We start from the raw sequence: 21,083 nt of genomic DNA on the forward strand, positions 1-21,083 counted from the left end.
CCTTCGTCAAGCATGTCTTTGCTGACACAAATCACACTCGCAGCCTTGAAGATCTATCATCTTCAATGTCGGGAGGGGTCGTGGTTAAAGAGGCGCTGTCACATTCATACTGATGTTGAAGCGTGTACACGTGCGTGTGCCAGCCGGCAATGAGCATGCTGAAGTGGATCCATAACAAACCTGGGGGCACATTCAACCTTTATTTGTATAAACTGTGTTTTCATCACAGTAAGATGTCATTTGTCACCACACAAAATAATTTAAGATACAATGCCCCACCTAAGCATCATGGGATTGTCACTCAGCTGGTAATTTCAAGACAATGATGGCCTTCACAACAAAGTGACCTTCATCCTCAGCTTTAATAAACCTCTTTGGAGCACGTCACCCCTTCAGCCAGTTGAACAGCTATCTGTTTTGATTGTGCTAATATCAAATGGACGACTATGCATTCACCCTAATTAAAACAATCATCAACCCACAGGGAATGATTCGGACACATGTGGAGGGTGGCATCGGAGGGTGCGTGAAGATAGTTAGGGACAAGGATGTCAGAATGAGCAGACCTGGCAGAAGGTCGTACTCATTACACATAAAGTGCATTTTCACAAATGAACCACAATACCTTGCTGATCTCGTTAAGGAGTATAAACCATCAAGCGAACTCCGGTCATCCTTGCAGCGACTTTAGGATAACCATCGAACAAAGACGGTCACTGCATCGCGAGCTTTCAGATGCACTTTGCGACCGTCTGGAATGCTCTTCTTTCCGATATTCGGAAGCCACTAGAGCTATGCGCTTTTAAATATAGACTGAAAATAATTTATTGAGTAGTTTTTGTATTTAGTTTGTTGTCCTTCCCCGCACCTCCAATTATGACAGTTGGCTAAATACGGTGTGAAAGAAGTTCAACATACATAACAATGAACTGTAACAACTGTAAGACTGGAGTTTGTAATGTCCCATCTTTAAGGTTTTCACAAGGGTCTTCTTGCACTGATGTTTGAGCTGATCCTTTTTAAGTAGCGTTTCACATGTTCGGAAGAAACCGCAATATATTGAGAAACCCCACAAACATTCAAAGATCCGGAGATATTGTTTTATGGATCTACTTGCTATACTGCATATGCTTGTCTCCTCGCAGTCCCAGTGGGTTTTAGAGTTTCACAAATACCGTATGCAATTCACCAAACCATGCCTCCAAAGTGCTCCATTGCAGGCATGTACCACCCCACACTCAGCATGTATTTGTATGGATGCTCATACATCATGCATATGGCAGTGGTTGCTAACCTTTCTGGACCCCGCCAGACCACTGTTGTTCCTCAAAAACTGTTCGTGGACCACCATTCAGTAAAAAACTATTTTTTTGGGAGAGAACAAAATCTATCTGCAACCGTTCCACAGACCACAATGCTTTGCAGACCACAAGTAGACTACACCGAGGGGACTATTGGCATATAGCATACTCCTGCCCATATTATGCATGACGTTCCCATTGAAAAATATAACGTGCTGTTGGTTTTATTTTATCCATTGTTCTGATCATGTGCTGCCAATACTGTTGCCACTGCAATAACCATCACCAAATGTAATGATATTTTATGACAAACTGAACAGACAGGCAATAACGACTTCTAATTTTAAATGTCACTGTCATTCACTTTCTCCCCCTGCTCTCATTTCATCGGAACGCATGAATTAATAAAAGGTATTAGTGTATTCTCCGGATTATTAGATGCTCTGAAAAGTAAGATGCACCCCACATTTGTGCCCATTGCCAATATAATCATACAAAATTGGTCACACAACCACCTTCCAGATAATAACTTTGGTTTAAAAAAAAACACAAGGGGGAATTGTGCATCTGATAATCCGAAGAATATGGTATGCTGTATATAATGTCCGACACATTTCCTCTGTGCAGGAAATGTCTAATAGCATTTCGCATATATGTGAATGTCTTTCATATTTATAATAAAAAAAACACCATCTTTAAAAGTGCCACTATTTAAATCAACGACACAAACACCAAACGTAGCTATATTTTAAAAAGTATATATTTTTGACGTATTTATATATACATTAAATGCAGTACCTATTGTGTAACAATGTGAATAAGTACGTTGACTCGTTGGCAGCGTATACAATGCTATTTCTTTTGATACAAAATGTAATAGTGAATGTAATTGACAAATTAACGATAAAAAATGTATAGCCATAAACAATCCTATGTTTGTTTCAATAGAATGCTATGCATGCCATGTTATACAAATCTGACAATGTCTATACTTAATACTGTACACAAAACTGAAACACCTATATGTAATACTTAAACATTAGCCAAGGTCATGTATTTAAAAAAAAGTTTAGAATAAAAACCTTTCAATTGGCTTTAGCGCATACATTCTTAGCTGAATACAGGTGTGTGATGTGCTGCGTGTTTCTCGATTTCTAAATGCATTTTCCCGTTTAATTGGGCAAAGTCTATTAAGACGGACAGATAAAGTAGAGGGCTTCTTGGTACTTGTGACGTTTTGAAATCCGCACACATGGCAGCTTGATGAACAAGACACCACAAACAGGAAACAACCTACGGCTACAGTATGCACGCAGCACTACATTCTTGACGGAGCACGATAACTGTGTGAAATCATAATTAGTGCAAATTCTCATGGCTGGATTGCTTCTTCACAAAGCAGAGTTCTTTCTACATTTCGACAAGTTGGACTTTGCTTTTCAGCTAAATTTCATAGTTGTCTTCTTTTTTTCTTCTTCACTTCTGCGATAGGTCAACACCACACAGCTTTTCACAGAATCGTGGTGTCAAATATTAATATGTTGACGCCGGGTTAGCAGTGGGTGTAGTATTGGCCAGAGGCAATTTAACAGTCCAAAGCAGGGATTAAATTGGGTTGATACACTCCCCAATGCCATTTCAGTGCCACACTTTGCATCAGGGCACAATGGAGAGTGGCTGCTGATAATTATTCTTGTAAAGGCAAAGAGGAAGAGGACCCTTTTCTTTTTCCTGTTCAAAAATGTTGGCTTAAGTTCCATTTCCCCTAATTTCAAAATTGCAATTTAGCCATTATTGTCTCGAGTCTCTGTTTTGTCCCACGGCATCTTATCGTGGCCGCATGGCGTGGCGTTGTCACGGAGCATTGCTGTGGTGCGTTGGCTCAACGCCAGGGGACGTGCTGCTTGCATGCACAATGCATGATGGCCGGTGCATGTTGATGAGCTGCACCAGGCGCTGCTTCTCCCCGAGCATCGCTTCGAACTGCGACCGCAGGTTCGAGTTGTAACCTTCCAATCGCTGCGACTCCTGCAAGTATGGAGACCATGAATTAAAACACCATTAAATGTATAAGTAACAATGGACAAGTTTGTTAAATTCCTGACACATTTCTGGCCACTCAGCAGTTAGTCGATTGACAGTTTGTGTGTGGCAGGGTAAAGTTTGGGTACTCTCATCTCTTCCAAGATGTCTGGGCAAATTGGAAAAGGGAAGTACCTTCTAGAGGGGCTCTCTAGAGCTCCCTCTAGTGAAGTCCCTGTACTGGCACACAACAAAAATCTGTTTCCTACACTTACTCCATTAATTATAACGTATTACCGAGGATCTCACCTTGAAAAATGCTATCGTCTCAATTATCCCTCAACTGAATGTAAGACAAGTTTGTGCCTGTGTGTCAGGCTTAGGGTCGATTACAGTTGAAATTGTATCATTTGGAATTCATTTCAGTCACACAGCGTAAATGTAATTTAAACTACCAATACTGTTTTAGGTATAATGATAGTTCCTCCCAGGTTTGGTGTATATGTACGAGGTTTTTATGGCCTTCTGCTGACCTGAGCCAATGTCTCCGTCTTTTCCTTCTTTTTACTGCGGCATTTCGCAGCCGCGATTTTGTTCCTCTCCCGCCGCCGCTTCTTCCGATCGTCCTCATTCGCGAGACCCTGAAAAAACCCAACGAGAGAAAGTGGCGGTCATTGCTCGATCTGTTGCATATAAACCATCACTGGAGGAATTTTCTATGTTTTATGAAGCAACATGGGACGATCTTTAAAAGCAAATTAAAGCCATTTTGAACGCAAATAAATAGTATGATTCATTGCATCTCCTGACAAGGTAACTGCCCACCCTGGAAAATGTCTTTGTCACCACACCTGCCTGTCACTGGAGATTTCACCAGCACACTCTGGAGAGAAGATGTGTCCTTACTAGCATTACACATTAAAAGCCTACCTTACGTGTGCCCTCATGTAGCACTTGGCATTCAACCTTAGCAGCCCCAAAGCACGCATTGTCTTGCAGTGCTCTTTAATACTCATTACACACTGCAAGTTATCGGCTGGCTTGTGGTAATGTCACGTTAGCTATTGCCGGCGTGTAGCATTATTCCCACAGCTCTTGTGAGGCGTGCAAACACTCCATTGCACAGTTACGTGCAAGCTAAATAAAGCATACATTCACAGGGTGTGCAGGCACGCAGGCAGGGAGGCAAGCACACAAGCAAAGAGGGCAAAAGGCGACATTGTAAAACTAGGCTGGGAAATCGCATCCCCGGCGTGTCACGCACCTTGCTTTTGCCAGGCTTCTTGAAGTCGACGGGGCTCTGTGGGGACATCGGCTCCACGTCCCGTACATCTCCGACAGACAGTTGCCCGTAATACGAAAGGCTCCCAACTGGACTCAGCTGTCCGTACGTGGCGGTGTACGGCACGGAGTCTGATGCTGCTGCACCTGTGGTGCCGCTGTTCGTGCTGTAGCTGCCGTTGAACTGCTGATGGTGCTGTTGCTGGTGGTGCTGCTGGTGATGAGAATGAGGAAGATGGGATAGCGTGGACTCGCCACTCGTGGAGAAATGAAGCACTGGTCCCGTGAATAGTCCGGCGATGTCGTCCACGCCGAAGGCAGCATCAGGCGAGGTGCAGGGCCGGCCGGCCAGCGCGCCGTCCCCGCACACGGGCACGTGCAAACCGAACGGCTGCAGCATCATCAGCATGGTCAGGCAGAGCAGGACGCACGGCAGCAGCCTCTCTGTCTGGCGAGTCAATGGGGTCACTCGGTCAATTACTGCTCTGTGGAGCAGGCGAGAGCCCGCACAGACAAACACGTGCATCTCTTTCGCAGCTGGAGAGATGATGCGGAATACATTTAGCATTGAGAATCATTCATTGCTGTGTGGGCAACTGTATTGCAATTAGTGTTGGAATTAAGGTTGGCGTTAAAAAGTAGTTTTTGGAAAGCACATTGCACACGATTGGCAAAAAGGGTGCAATGGAACACACTAAATGTAGCCCTGTGACACACGCTTTATAAACGTTTTGCACACTTCGTCTTGGAAACACCAGCCTAAAAGTTAAAACAGTGGAGTGTGTCTCAAACTCCAAAGGTATTCTAACGTGTTTAGAGTAGAGCGCTAATTCAGAAGCATTGCCTCATCACGTGCTCATTGTGATGAATGTGCACTAATAATACTGATGATGATGCAATGACACGACATGCATCACTCACGCTCTCAACTAAGAGCTCTCATTATTATCAGTAGCTGACACCCACACGTGGGCCAAGCACACCCCACCAGTGTAATGAACACTCTCGACCGCAGCTGCGAGCCCGAAGGCCCCTCTCTTCCACGCATTCCCGTCGCTGGAGCGCAGTATCTATTTATTCCTCTATTTTCTCAGCCCTTTGTCAATCCACCGCTCAACGTTAGCAATAGCCTCGTACAGCAGCACTGGGGTTGTCAAAGGCTGCTTGCTTGGCTGCGGCTCCTGCCCATGCCGACACGGGCGCTGTCGTTTGTACGAATGAATCAAGCGCGCATGACGAGTGCGTGCGGTCACGCTACCGGCGGCTTGTGTTACAGCCTAAGCCTTTGCCGGGCTACTGCACGTACCGTACAAGTTCACAACGTGCATAAAGCGCACACGCATGGAACGTAAGTGTTAGCAGGTGTGTAAAACACACACTCGAACGCATACATTGGACGTAAGCTGGTAAAATGCTCACAAGCTGTCAGTCTAAGCTACAAGCCATACAGCGCAGCACACGATATAGGACAAACGCACGCTCATAGCACATGCTATATACAAGACGTACACAAACACACAGCACCAGCTAGCCATAACATACATAGGACACACACACACACTTATAGCGCACGAATTCATCATCATTGTCATACAGGCAATGCAAACTACATAACATCGTACATCGAGGACTCTTACTACAGCGCGCACAGGCGGACACACAAGACGCAGACACGCACACACAAGGCGAAGCACACTGCCTGTGCAATATAAAATTGACGTGCGATTGGGAAACGCCGTAGCATGAGAGAGTTCGGAACGCTGTTGTTGTAACTCGTGTCAAGGCTGGAACACTGCGGGCCAAGAGTTCGTACGCTGCCGCATTCGCCTGCAGTTACATGCACGTACACTCAATGCCACTACGAGATAGCAGCATCAGCAGCACATCGGACGCCTTACAATGCCTGCATTGTACGTGTCGATAACAACCGAAGCCCGTCTGAGGCCTGTGGGTGTTTTTGTGGAGCCACCAGAGTTAAAGAAGCGTACAACCCCGACTAACGTAGGGTTGATGCTTATAGCATTCTATTCAGCTAAATGAACAGCGCTGGCATACAGCGCAAACACGTTTCCATCAATGGCATTCCCATACGGTCCTTACACAAGATACGAACACACACACACCGTACAAGAACACACGCGAACGCATCCAAATACACACCTGCTTCGGCCGATGTAACAATCCCCGTAAAACTTCTCGTTGGAGCGAAGAAATCCTCCGGTTGCCTGCGGCCGCCGACGAGAGAGAGGGTTGGTAGGACGACGACGAATAAATCGAGGGACGTATAATAAAAACTCTAGAAACTCGAGTCTGGCAAATCGATCAGAGTCGTCTGGCGATAGCAAACGAGAGACTCAGAGCGAGAGGCGAGGAGCCGCGATGTGGTTCATCATCATCAGCGGCGGCGGCAGCGCAACGCGAACTGCTGCCGGCTTTCGGATGTGGAGCGCGCGCCCCTTGCGTCACCCTTTTATATACGCGGCGCGTGACTCCCCCCCACCCCACCCGCCCCTCCCCCTCGCGCGCGCGTCACGCGTGTTTACCCCGCGCGCCCAGGGAAACCCTCGCTACACCAACGATACGTCACCACGCGTGGCGCGCGCGCGCGCGGGGTCCCCCGGCAACCGCGGCAACCCCCTCCCTCGCTCGGCCGCACCCGCCTCGGGGCAGGTGTCCCCCTCCCCCTTTCACCCCTCCCCTCTCACCCTCCCCCTTCCCCCCTCCCCCCTACCCCCTCACCCCCACAGGCCCCACCCCCCCCAGCATACCAACCACGCGCGCAAGCTTTAGGCTGACAAGCGATGTTTTATTGGAGGTTTTTTTGGGTTTGCTGTCTCTTAAAGCGGTGGTGGTTGTGGTGGTGACTATAAATATATGTTTATGGCAGGAAGTAACAAATAAGTCCGTCACCAAGCAATAAAAAGGGGAGGGGAGATGCAAGTGGCACTCGCCTTGTGGCATGTGTGTGCAACGTTGTATTTATTATAGGTTTTATGCAGCATGTAAAGATGCATCGGTTGGGGTGTTTCACTTTTAATAAATGGATTTGTAAAGCTGGTATGCAAATACATCGTTGCTTTTATATGTCCTCATGCCAGTACAGACGTTTTGTTCGTCTGTATATATATTTATGTTAATGTCAAACGTGACTTTTTTTTAGATTATGGTCGTGGACCACTGCCAACACAATCCATTTTAGAAAATATAAGTTTACAGGTTGTTAACACCAATCGTCGCCGAGTCTTTAAAGGCAGCAGTTTTGAAAATGTTTTAAACCAGGTCCAGTATTGGAAACCCAACGCCCACTGTTTCTGTTCTGAAGAATGTCCATTGCCACAAATGTTAAACTGGTACTGTATTTGTATTTTTAGTTATTAGGCATTGTCAATGGCGAGTGTGTTATTTTCAGCCCATGCGCAGCTGCTAAAGCAGTCCCCTAGGACGAAAGTCATACCCTATATATGAAATACATTCACTGGATGTATTCAAGGACGTTAACGATCCATTGGCACGCGGTTCTTTCCTGCAAAAAAAATATAGATACTCGTAATAACCTACGAACAGTTTTAAATATGTTTTCAACTACTGTATAGGACAGATAATAGTTGCAAGGGAGGCTTGAAGGATTGTAGGGACGTGTCAGTTTGCTTCCGCCCAATTAATTCAAAGTTTTAATTTGGATTGTATCACCCTCGTCTTCAAGAAACATGTCACCATGATTTATGGCATCTGTTAATTGTGATATTCAATGTAACCAGGATGATACTTATGTTAATGTATATTTCCTTAATGTACATGGATCCCATTAGGTTATACTGTAATAGTTATGCTTTCGGGCATTTCCAGGTTATATGCAAGAGAAGGAAAAAAAGGCTTCTGGAAGTCTCTGAAAGCGATGAGAACTGCATTCCTCCTTAATCCGTATGACGAATGCAGATCGAGGTTTCTAAGCCCTTCCCGTATGAGCTAACAGCATAGCATGCATTTGAGAATTAATTACAGCATGCCTCCCGACCCGCCAACCGCAGCACCCACATCCCAAAACACTGACAAGTGAATGAACATCGATTATGAAATTAGACTGGAACACGATGGAGTAATGGGGTCAGTGAGCAGTGCACGTCATAATCCTCGTCTCGACGATTAGTTGATTATATTGTGCACTGCTCCTTGCTACTGAGTCGTTTTCATGAATGTGTAAGTTCTCTGAAAGGGCAATGTTTAACTCATTGGGGGCGAATAATGCGATCTACGGATGAAATGCGATTTACAATTGTAAATTATAATTACACATTTTGATTTAAAGCTTTCGTGACTTCAGGGATTCATATTCTTGGTTCTTTCGGTAAAGTCACGTAGAATAGAAATAATAAAATAATATACAACCTGTGGATTTCACACCTGATGATGATTGCTTGTGTTGCAGTCGAAACGTCGTGAGAATTTGTATTGTTTTATATTTATATGATTTTATAATTTCCCTTCTACGTGACTTTACCGAAAGAACCAAAAATATAATTAAACACTAAATTGTATTTAATAATGATAGGCAAACACAAGACGATATTTTCCCAATGGCGAGAGACATCGACAATCGTTCGCTGGCATTCCCACACGCGTAGACTTTCGCCAGGAAGAAAATAAAGAAAAGCACGTGGCAATTGCAAGCGAAATGCATCAGGGTGGGCCCTCTCGCCAACCACCGTGGCACGGTACAGACCAAGCGAATAGCAAACCAAGGTAGGAGCCGGCCTGAGTGGCGTGTTACATCACGCAGGGGAATCGTGGGAGCCGTACAGGGGGTATCCCTTCCACCCACCCACCACACAAACCCCTCTCGCCATGACTACGGCCCTCAACAAAATAGCCGGCGCTGGGAAATCCTTTCGCTTGTGTAACTAAAGAAAGCTCAGCGCCCCCGTGGCCAAACCAATCCGGGCTGCCTCGCCATAGCAACGGGTTTATAAAAAAAATAACACACACGGCGTCCTGTGTGTGTGGTGTTTTTTTTGTCGAGCCGCGTCTTTTTTTTATTTAAACCAAAAAGTTAAATAAATAACTTATCGAAGCGCCGCCGAGATCAGCCTGCTGCTGCTGCCGCCGCCGCCGCTGTTGTTGTTGTTGTCCCCGCGGTTGCCGCGGCGACCACCGTGACGTCACGCGCGGGGCTGGGGCGCGTGGGGGTAGCGGGGTAGGCGGTGGGAGGAGCACCCCCCCACCCCCCACACCCGCTCGGTCACGTGGGGCGCAGTCGCCAAGCGACGGGGCCCACCCCCGCCCTCTCCCTGTTTACTTCCGCCCGCCTCAGCCGCGTGACGCGGCGGTCACGTGCGCGGCGTTGCTATGGGGGGGCCAGTGTTGACACGTGTTATGGGCGCGGTCGCTTTGGCAACGCGTAAACATCGGAGGGGCGCGCGCCCGCGGTCCCCACGTGGCCCACGTGGCGGAAGCGGCGGCCAAAGGGAGCGGCCTCGTTCCACAGCGTTCTTGGGCAGTTTTCGCCACTCTTGCTTCAGCAAACATTCTCAAACTCTAGCAGCAAATTCGCTTCTTCTCCCCAGTTTCTTCTTTTGACCAACGTGCATTCTCACTCACCCCCCCCCCCCCCCGGTCTAATTTATTTTCTAAGAAGAACTTTTGAAGCGAGTTAATATTATATTAATTAGGCGTTTATAATGTCACGCGATGTGGTATTAAGTGAATCACATTCGGGGTAGGGGGTGGGGTGGACCCTTTTGTAGAGTTACATGAACAAGGCCGTGAACAAGCCCATGAACTTAGTAGTTACACGCCTAACTGGGGGTTATTTTCTACCGACTTGTAAGGTGGAGGTGCCGATGCAGTTGGGATAAATCGCGGAGCTCACGAATGGATTGTACGACAGAACTTTGCAGCCATCTGCAGTGAGTACTCGCACGGGTTGGGGTGGATTTGCTCGAATGGTACGCGGGATGGACGGTGAGATGCATTACACTCAATACTTGACCGATAGGTGCCTTCAATGTTGGATTTTATATGGGTTTGTATGCGCGGATAAAATATTTTAGGGAGGCTTACACGGAGCGAAGAGCCACCATCTGTTCAGTTTTTTTTTACTTTTACATTACTATAATACAGCGCTTGCCGTGTTATTAATCGTAAAAACATAACATATTGCACAAATAGAACAAAGTCAACACGGATCGTGTTGCGTAGGTCATGTATCAAAATACGTTATAAAGGCCGCTGCGTTAATATGTAGCTAGAAGACTCAAGGGTTTAGTCCAGTCATAAAATATTGCAATGTGCTAGTAACGAATTTAGTATGATACCCTGGCTGTACAGACACGAGATGTACAGAACGTACGTGCGTGTTCTTCAATACAATTTTATTAACCGTAATACATATTTCCACGTGCGTTGTATGTGATGATATTTTGTTGCTCTCCCTGATGGTATAACCGTGAAATAAATTGTATCGAAAGGAGATTGCATTTCTCATTTATTTATAATCCCCTACATAATGTTTGCCTTGCGCTGTGCACTTAATAGTGTGTAAGTAATCAGGTTAACTTCACGGCTACTATCGTTTTAAGCAGAATGCCTTCAGATAACATTACGTTAGTTTGCATCCCAGCACTTGCTTCCTGTTTTGAATAAGATTCAGTTTAAAATTCGATTGCTAACTTACAAAAGCTCAGAATATCATTGCCTGCCTACATCAGAGACATGCTGAACACAAATGTCTCAAGGCCTCTAAGGTTTGGGGATGCAGATCTTCTCTGCATTCCCAGATCATAGAGGCTTCTTCGGTCGATGGGTGACCAAGCTTTTTCCTGTATAGCGCCCCCAGGATATGGAACTCTCTCACCCACGAGATATCTGATCGTTGAGTCTCCTAATATTTGTAAATCTTGTCTTAAATATTACCAATACAGTAATGTACTATTCTTTTCAACCTTTAATCAATGAAGGACATTGCTTTTGGTATTTATTTTGGTATTTTACCATTTCTCAGTTTTTTTGATTCCCGAGTTATTGTTATGCTGGAGGTCTGCTGTGTCTTGCACAGGCTTGAAGATATTTGATGAAAGGCACTTTATAAATAACATTCTTATTCTCTATGATGGTCAGTGGTCACTGTTCGGTGTACGAAAAATAGGTAAACCGTATTGGATTTAAAAAAAAGATGCAAGGAACGCTCAACGACCTGTACAGAGGCATTTATAGCAATACGGGTATTTTAAATTAAACAATGAATTTTTAAATAGGCACATCTGTAGGCTATTTTCATGATGTGCTACCGCAAATACCTTGTGTTCAAAGATGTAAACAGTCGTCTCAAATGTGTTGACGTGTTTCAAATGCTGCACTGTGTTTGTCTGTTCACTTTGATGTCGGTACCCCACTGAAACCAGCACAGCATGTTCGATGCTTCATTCAAAGTAGCAGTGACAGATACACTGCCAGTAGGATGCGCTTCAGCATGTATCTAAGTGCATCATTCATCTATCGGACTAAAATAAGGTACAATCGCCAGCATTGATGTGTTTACATACACTTCTATGCATTGTGTGCGCGCCTATGGCCAAAACAACCCGAATGTGCATGAGATTCCGTCGGAGCTCATAAGCTAAACAGGTTTGAGCTTGGATCGTGCTTGGATGGGCGACAAACATGCATAACAGGTGCTATAGGCTACAGGTGCTTTTGGCTACAGGGCCGGCCACGTGATGGGCAGCATAAGTCAGTGCAGACATTTCCGTTATTGTACTGTAATGCTATGTTCCCCGGGGATCACGTCTATATACTCATTGCTTCAAACCCGTACTCATAAAAATATGGTCACGTAACCTCCCACGACACACACACGGCGTGGGGAGGCCCTCATTCGCCATCGGGTTGACAAGGGGCCGCGTTACGTGTGCACTAATCTCGATATTCGCTGTAATGTGATACACGTTGGACTTTCAAAATAATTGATCAATTGTGTAATGGGTTTTCTTTTGGCCGTTCGTGCGAGAGCATCTCGTCGTGGACTTTCAAGTGGCGTCGTGGCTCAGGATGTTGGAGCAATTCCATTTCGAGTACCGTAACTGTGCGGTGTTTTTGGCGTTATTTTGGAGAAAACGGGAGCTCCGCGATAAACCCCACGCATAGCGAGACACAGTCCCTGAAATCCATAGCTGTCAACCCATGCCGTTTACCCATATTTTTGTACAGGGGATTTAGTTTTTCAGGTTCATACGTCGTACAGCCGTTTCAATGTGGGATTTGTAGGATGAACGTTGAGATGTATCAGGGCACGGGGTGACCAATAAGTTCTGAATTGGTCTGTAAAAAGGTAAGGGCACTGGTAAGGGGTTGACAGGTATACAAATCCCGCAGATGTTTGTGGTTTATCTGCTTACCTGCTGGTTGTACTGCTTTCTGGCAGGCATTTTATTTGCCATTTGAATGATGATTCTATGTGTTGTCGTTAACGCGAGTTTTTCCACGTGTACTGTTTACACGATATACATCACATAAATATAGAGTGCTTCAAAAAAATGTTACCACTTCTGAGAATTTGCAACAATACCACAATAAATGTGCCTCCGGGCTCTAGAGACCACCTGGAGAAGATTCCAGGGATGCATTGACAATTATGGCGAACAAGTGAAGACTCTTTGGCTTTGTGAAGCTATTAACATGACATTTGTTATCATGTTACTGTGTATTATCCGTTAAAAACGATAGTCCCATATACTTTTTTGAAGCACCCTGTGTACGTTAACCATGTCAATGAGCACAAAGCAACCTACATTGACATTTAGCTGGTGACTGAAAATGTGAAAACATTTCAACAGCACACCTACACAGCATTTGGTTTGATAATTCTGCCATCGAAAGGTAATGTTTGCTACTTATCCGTTGACCAACAAACAAAAAGCGCAACACATTCGTCAATAACTCTGCGTTAAAATTAAATAAGCAAAAAGACATACGTTAAATAGGTGACGTTTCGGGTAATGACCCTTGCTCATGTGCTTGAGCAACGCTACCAACGCAGCAGTATCACTGACAAATTTGTTTCGCAACATTGAGTTACGTCAGCCACATTTGATCCAAAAAAACCCACGAATGTTGTGTACAGTATAACCATTGGCAACTCACCTAGCAGCAGAGTGGTTCGCCACCCAAGAATTTCTGGTATGAAGGGCTTCTGTAAACACGCAGTGCACAGTATAGCAGCAGCTGATGATGAATGAAAAAAAACGCCTTTGCCATTTACGGTGCCCTTGCCATGCACACTAAAGCTCTCTCTTGCATCGTCGTTGTCACTCGTGTACGACGAGTGATATTGCGTGTGATGGGGTGGTTCTCGCTTGAGCCAGTTCAAGCTCGCCCTGCTTTAATAGTTTGCCGGTTAAAACTCCGAGATTTACGATCGCTGATAACTCGCAAGTTGCATCATTCCTCCTTTTGCTTGCGGTGCTTGGCACGTCTCTCTTTTTTTGTCAAACGCAATTTGTACCCCCGCCGCCAGAGTCCAAAAGTTAAGCCGTTCCTTATATGATACATAGACGTGCATGCGCCAGCTTGCTTTCATCGGATTGCATCAAGTGCACATGATGCAACAGCAGGGCAGGCTGTCAGGGGAGGGGGGAATGAGTGAGGGTATCCGGTGGCCAAGCTAAAGAAGGAATGCAATTGGAAGGAAACGCGTCGTGGAGGAGAAAAAAAACTCCCAAAATCTGATGTCCCACTCACTCATTGGAATCCCTAATTGACGGCAGACCCAAAGGGGCTCTCAAGCCATGATTAATAATGTAACGGCTTCCGAAATAATACCCAATAGTGATGCCATTTTAGCAGCGTCTCAATGAGTTTGACCTTTAATATCTCGGTTATATACAGGGCAGTCCATATGTCTTGTGAGCCCCGTTTGATTCTGGAGGACAATGTTTTTAAAAAAGTGAGGTTTATTTAACGCAGACATTTATATGCAAAGAAAACACATGTTGGGGGTTACATGCATTGGGAGGGGTCACAAGACATATGGAGCCACCCTGTAGATTAAACAGTAATCATGTTAAATACTGTATTTAAGCAGCGTCCAATGACTACTGATGTATAGGTGACATACACGGCTAATTATAATGGATTGGCAGCCAGGCTACGGAATGCGTCCTAAATCTTGTCCACCGACGAGACGGACTGATTCAATCAGTTTGTGTGCTGGTGTAAAGTGGATAATTAATTATAGGATCATGAGGGCTGGGTAGGTCTTAATCCAGCAGTTGATCGACCAGGGCAGATGATGATGATGAGGGCTCATTCATATTTAGTCGATTTTCACTCTCGCTAACCGACACGCTTGGGAGTTTCAAAACACCACGTTGCATAAACTGCGTAGCCCACGTGCTGTTATTTATTTTAAAAAATAACACAATGTACTTGCTGTAAAAGCCGAATATTTGACATGTAGTGTGAGCAATGGATATTAATGGGATATTCCGTTGTGGAATTCGTGTTCTTTGTGTAAGTTTAGGAATGACGTTTGGGTTGAGTTGGATTGGGGAGGTTTTTTTTCACCTCTCAGTGATTCTTGACTGGCAAATTCCATTCCGCTGGGAGCATGTGACAAGTGTGTCCAAGCTGAGCTACTGCTGTTGTTGCATCACTGCAGTATTGTGAAAATGTTACTGGCTAGAATGGTGTCCCAGGCACAACACACATACACACACGGCAAGACGTTGCATCTCTAGGTTTTATTAGCTACAATAATAGATTCAGCGCTTTATTACTCGACGGATATTTTTAGCTTTGTACTCTACTACTGCCCACACCGCCTATTAAATTCGTCTTTTGCCCATGGTGGCCACTCACCCATCCAGGTTTAAACCTGCTTAGCTTGAGAGATCTGCCTCATTCTGGGTGAATTGGTCATATTCTGTACATTACTGTGTGTGTACTATTTATATTTTTAAAAAAAACATACTCAGCACATTCAGCAATAACACTATGGCCTTAAAAGGATAACATATATAACAGGCGACGTTTCGAGCAATGACCCTTCTTCCTTGCACATACATTAACAAGTCTCATATGTTGATTTCGATTACATCTGTATAACACACATTCCGCTGTTGTTATACTTGGAGGTTTTAACAATGGGACGTGTGCAGTTCATTTACCGAGACTCGGGACAGAGTTGTTGTTTTTCAGGAAATTCCTCCATACACACAAGCATGAGATGGGAAGACACTCACTGTGGGTGGTTGGTGTATGATATTACAGAGAGAGAGAGTCTAGGCGGTGTTGCCCTTCAGGGCGTTTGTTTCTTTGGGTTCTAAGTCAGAGTTGGGTTTGTTTGAGTTACCCTTCGTTGGAGTTAGAGTTACATTTCAGGTTTTGCTTAGTTGTGTTTTTGAAGTTATGATCTGTGTTAGAGTGAAGGTTAGGCTTACAGTTGAGTTGGAGTTTCAAATCTACATTAGGGTTCGAGTCGGTATCCGATGTTAGCGTTAGGTATATTTTAAATATATATAACTGCGCAAAACACGCTATTAGTGCTTTGATATTTGCATTGAATTTGAACTATTTGCCTTTTGACGTTCTTTGGTCTAACATTGGTGAGACAAGGCCATAAGAAGACCGCCTCTGGTGTAGGCCAATCAGTTTCAAAGACAATACATATATTATTATCAGATCATGTTTGTTTGCAAGTTTTACCATAAGCGTGTAATGGGTTAATGCAGAATTTATGCCTTGCAATAGGTATGTCCAGTATTTGTTTGAACATCGTGATACCTGCGTCACTGTTCTTATTTTTTCATCACTATATATGGTCTGCTATGTTTGAGCTAGGGTCAGGGTCAAGGTTAGATTCAGGGTTAAAGTTCAGCTTAGGGTCTGGTTTATGGGCAGGGTAGAAGAGCAACTGAAGGTGTTGAGAAATGATGTACAAGTTGGGCATTTTCTCACACTCGACGTCTTCAGTGTATGCTGTCCTGTGTATATACAGAACTGTATGTACATTTGCGATTTAGTGATAGCATCAGGAATGTTTACTTAACAGTGACGTGCTTAGGCTCGTCACGTCTGACGTGGGGTCTAGCCCGGGCAAGTCTTGACAACCATTGTTATGATAAGGGCTCACACATGAAAACAGATTTGGTTGAGTGAATGACTTTTAATAGCACCATTGAGAAATTTCGTTTATTTATAGCGTTAATTGGAAAAGAAAAGATCAATGCAAACACTACATTTATAACTGCATAACGGAGATTACATATTTGTTGTATGTTACGCATTTTAGGCTGACTAAAAGCAATGCTTGTGAAAATGCCTGTTCATTGACATATATATACGCGATATAACCCAAAAAACTCCCCCGCTATTATGATATAAACGTGCCCGCGTTGTATAAGTTTTGTCTTGACAATGTTTATTAGGTATGTATGTCTGGATTCATTCATCTTTCCCAGATGTTACGGTGCAATATTTCTTACTTAGACGTTAACATAATTCCACTGCTGGGCAAAAAATAGTGACCACGTACAGCATGGACACCGGCTTCCAAGTAGGGAATATAGATGATTATTGAACAACCATGAAAGACATTGGTGTCGTTTCATAGGCCGTGTTAAAAAAATACATGTATAATCGCTGACCCCTGACACCAATCAAACTATAAGTTAAAACTTGTTTTTCATAAGTGACCTGGCCACAAATGATAGGTCAAAGCAGTGGCTTATCATGCGGACATTATAGCAGCCAAATGCTCGAAACGCATGTTTCTGAATGTGGAAGGATAAACCGGAGGACCCAGAGAAAAATTAACGCGACCACGGGGAGAACATGCACACCCCAAATATGCAGGCGTCAAGGGTCAAGATCGAACCCACTACCTCCTGTATACCAGGCAAGGTAGTTGACATCTCTCCACCGTGGCGTCCTATCAGTGTCCCTTCAACTGGGTGCTGTGTGATGAAGAGCGGTCCTGGTGTCCGCTGAGTAGGTGGTCGAGTCAGCTTATTTGTAAGTCGAGGTGGCATAATGGTGACGTCCACATCGTTGAAAATTACCTCTGCCAAATCGGCCCAGCTCTCCTGAGTAAAGACCTCATCCTGCAATGTCTTCCACAATTCACCGTATCCTGCCACCTCCATCCATTGCACTCCTCCAAAATCAGCTTTATCCCATTCTGGTAACTCATCTCTTGTCGACAGACCTTTTTCTTTCCCTCCATCAGCCACCACTATTCCATGATTCATTTTCCCCATCTGTCATCTGAAGTCCTAGCGAGATGTCCTACCCGACTTAATTGTATCATGCACTAAGTACCATATTACATCAGGTGAGTTGCGTTTGATTTGCGAATGTATTCTTAGGTACAATTATGGAGCTATTGCCAGGGTTTCAATTGTATCAGTCTATCCAGGTCTGGAAAAATATTTCGGCACCGAATATGGCTGAGACTACGAATCATCTCCTCGAGTCTACTGGCGAGCCTGTAAATATTCAGCTATTACCCAAATCATTACAGTATAGATAGTGATCTACTTACAGGAAACACACTGCATAATAATAAAAAAAACATTTTATTTAAACGTCTCTACATGTACGCCTGTCATTCTATTAATGTTGTCATATTTAATATATGGATCCATCGCTGTCACAATATTTCATCACCTGTTGAGATTGAGTGATTGAATGTACTTTGGTCCAGTTTGTTTGAACCGAGTCAATGCTGATGAAGTTACGCAATCCAAGAAAGGCCGTGGGGCGACAGATGTATGAAGGCGGACGCATTGTCTTCTTATCTTTTGAGAAGATTGTCATGATAAATCAGTAGGGCATCACTGAATGAATCGGCCTGTACGTAGAACTGGAGCTGAAACCTGTATTGTAATGGTACATTTTTTTACGTTGCCATTTAGCGTCACCTAGTGGTGAAACACATTGCAGCAATATAAAAAACCCATCAATTTCCGGTACCATATATGGTCATGTCTCCTTCCTGTAGCAGCAGCCTCGTTGTAAACGACTTACAGCATTCTGCTACTATAGTTGTCTAAACCAACCATGGATCTAAAATGTAGTTTTCATTCTACTCAGATCTCCTTTGTTTAAATAACTTTTTTTGGTCACATCACTGCAGCATCATATACCGCCCGCAGCGCATACCAAATACCTCTCAGCAGAGGGCAGTGCAGCATACCCCGGTGTTGGACTGAAGAATGCCCCACGATCTACAGGAAATTGGACTGTGCAATTACAATGCATCAAACATAGATACTGCATTGCAGCCATATCTCAATAAAAAAAAATACATTGTAAAGTATTGCAGTGTGCTTTAAACCGGTCAAGTGAAGCTAAAACTGTGCATAAATTACTTTAAAGTCACATCAAAATGCACACGTACATAAGCCCACCTAGGGCTGTTAATACATCACTGCCTGGGTGCAGTCGACATTTAGCACACGTTTTCTGCTGTTGAAAAAAAACCTAGAGTACATAGAGGGACGACGTCACAACAAAAATAATTGGTTAATTGGTGACTGCTCAAAGCACTGCAGTTATATCTAGGAGACATGCCTGGGAGGGTAAACAAGTCACCAGTCCCAACACCAGTGGGGTAGTAACGTTGGCGTGGACCGGACACTTTGGTGCAAGGAATTGAAATGGGGGCCCCTTATCTGATTAATATCACTTCTTCTTTGTGGCCTGGTGCTCGGTTCTCTTCCCCACATGGGCCCCAGTGAATTTCCACCGCTTGCATACACAATAGTTGTGCCACTGCCCGCCCCCCCCACGCTTTTTCAGCCAGTCGTGTTCATTTTGGCACCACCAGAAATGTTTGTGATGGCACCTTCTCTGCAGCCCTTTGGGCGCCGCGGTGGCGAGATGTTAACTACCTCGCCTGTTGTATATTGGGGGCATTTGGCTGCTATAAATGTCCACATGATAAGCAACTTCGTTGACCTATGATTTGTGGGCCAGGTCACTTCTGAAAAAAGGACATATACGAGTAAGAAAAATAGTTTAAATTGTCTAATTAGTTTAGTTTTACTGGGCTCTTTCACCCTGCTGTGCAACTACCACAAGGTCTCCATGCACCAGGCAACCTTATATAGAGGTTACGGCACTGCACAGAGTGTTGCCTACTCTGGAGAGTAATTGGGTGAATCTCAAAAAAAAGTTGTTCGATGTCTCCTAATATATCTTCTAAAGTCAAATGTCAGAAGACAATTTTCAGATTATTAAACACATTAAACTGATACAGGATTACCATTGGGACCTCATTTGCCAGTAAAACATATGATAATTTTTTCAGAAGTGACCTGGACAGTGCATACATTATCAGAGTTATCTTTTTTTGTTTGCATTATGACTGAAGGTATTGTGGTCTATGCAAACATGACTCCTCGTAAAAAAGGTGTCAGTTTTGTTGCCTGATACAGGATCCGTAAGACATGACTGCATCATGTCTCCGTCTCAGAAAGTTGCTAGATTTGTCGCTGAGTCGCATTGGCAAAATTTCGTCGCTCGGGATATCTTAAAAAAGTTGCTAAATCTTGTGATAAAATCACTAAGTTGCCAACACTGACTGCCGAGGCCATAATAAAGAGGCGAATGTGTTCAAATTGTTAAACATCGTGTAAATTTTTGCAAAGAAAACACCTCTTTACTCAATATTTGCCCATTCTTGGCTAACAGATGATTAATTATTTGCTGCCTGGAGTCTCAGACTGTGATGCTAATTCTAATTGTGTTTGTACAGTTTGCAGACTGTCCAAACAGCTAATGTTTCTTCTTTAGAAATCAGTAACGTTTTAAATGCTTGTTTTCTGATTAAATGTTGTATTAAGCTGGCTTATCGCCACACTATTAATGCTTCCCAATGAAGACAATTATTTAAAAACACATGTTTTTATCAACCAATTATAATTACATATTTCAATCATTTGTCAAATCATGGCTGGATGAAGGCCTGTCCATGCTCTGTCGGCCAAAGGTAGTTTTTAACCATATTTCACCATGCCTGTCAATGCAGGTTGGTGAAGGTGGGGTGGTCCCAGGAGCCATGAGTGGAAATTAAATCCCAGGTCTCTGGGTATATCGTGCAGTGTACCATCAACCCCTGTGCAACCACTCTCAGAAATTCATACATCATGAAAAATGTTTTTACAACATAGAGTACTTATGTCTATTAATGTGTGCCAATCTAGCTATGTTAATGCCGTACGCACAGGTTGATATTTAGTTATTGCCATACTGACAAAAAAAAACTTGTTGGTGTTTAACTGTTAACGTTTTTTTCAAGTTTATATCATACAATCTAATTTGCAAACATAAAATATATAATGCAGACAAATATATAGTTGCCTTCCTGCATAAGTGGACTGACAAAGCGCTGCATATTTGTTATATTGTTTTAGCTTTACAATTGTATCTGTTCAATGTAACTGCAGTAGAGTGCAGCAGACTTTATCTGGAGTAATGTGGGGG

General features: G+C 44.0%; 1 protein-coding gene across 2 annotated transcripts; it reads right to left on the reverse strand.

Annotated features, from left to right (window-relative positions):
* Positions 1-2,043: 2,043 nt before the first annotated feature.
* On the reverse strand, positions 2,044-7,061 carry LOC144719916 (uncharacterized). Of its 2 annotated transcripts, none has more exons than XM_078596247.1 (4): positions 6,765-7,061; positions 4,588-5,048; positions 3,857-3,964; positions 2,044-3,329 (listed from the first exon to the last, which is right to left on the reverse strand). In XM_078596247.1, exons 2-4 carry the CDS (start codon positions 5,011-5,013, stop codon positions 3,156-3,158), a joined length of 708 nt encoding a protein of 235 aa, XP_078452373.1. In that variant the 5' UTR covers positions 5,014-5,048; positions 6,765-7,061; the 3' UTR covers positions 2,044-3,155. The 2 variants fall into 2 exon arrangements, with proteins under 2 accessions (XP_078452373.1, XP_078452372.1); XM_078596246.1 differs by having other exon boundaries at positions 4,588-5,052.
* Between the last annotated feature and the right edge of the window lie 14,022 nt (positions 7,062-21,083).

The sequence above is a fragment of the Lampetra planeri genome, chromosome 7 (genome assembly GCF_965212315.1).
Source record: "Lampetra planeri chromosome 7, kcLamPlan1.2.h2, whole genome shotgun sequence".
Lineage (NCBI taxonomy): Eukaryota > Metazoa > Chordata > Hyperoartia > Petromyzontiformes > Petromyzontidae > Lampetra > Lampetra planeri.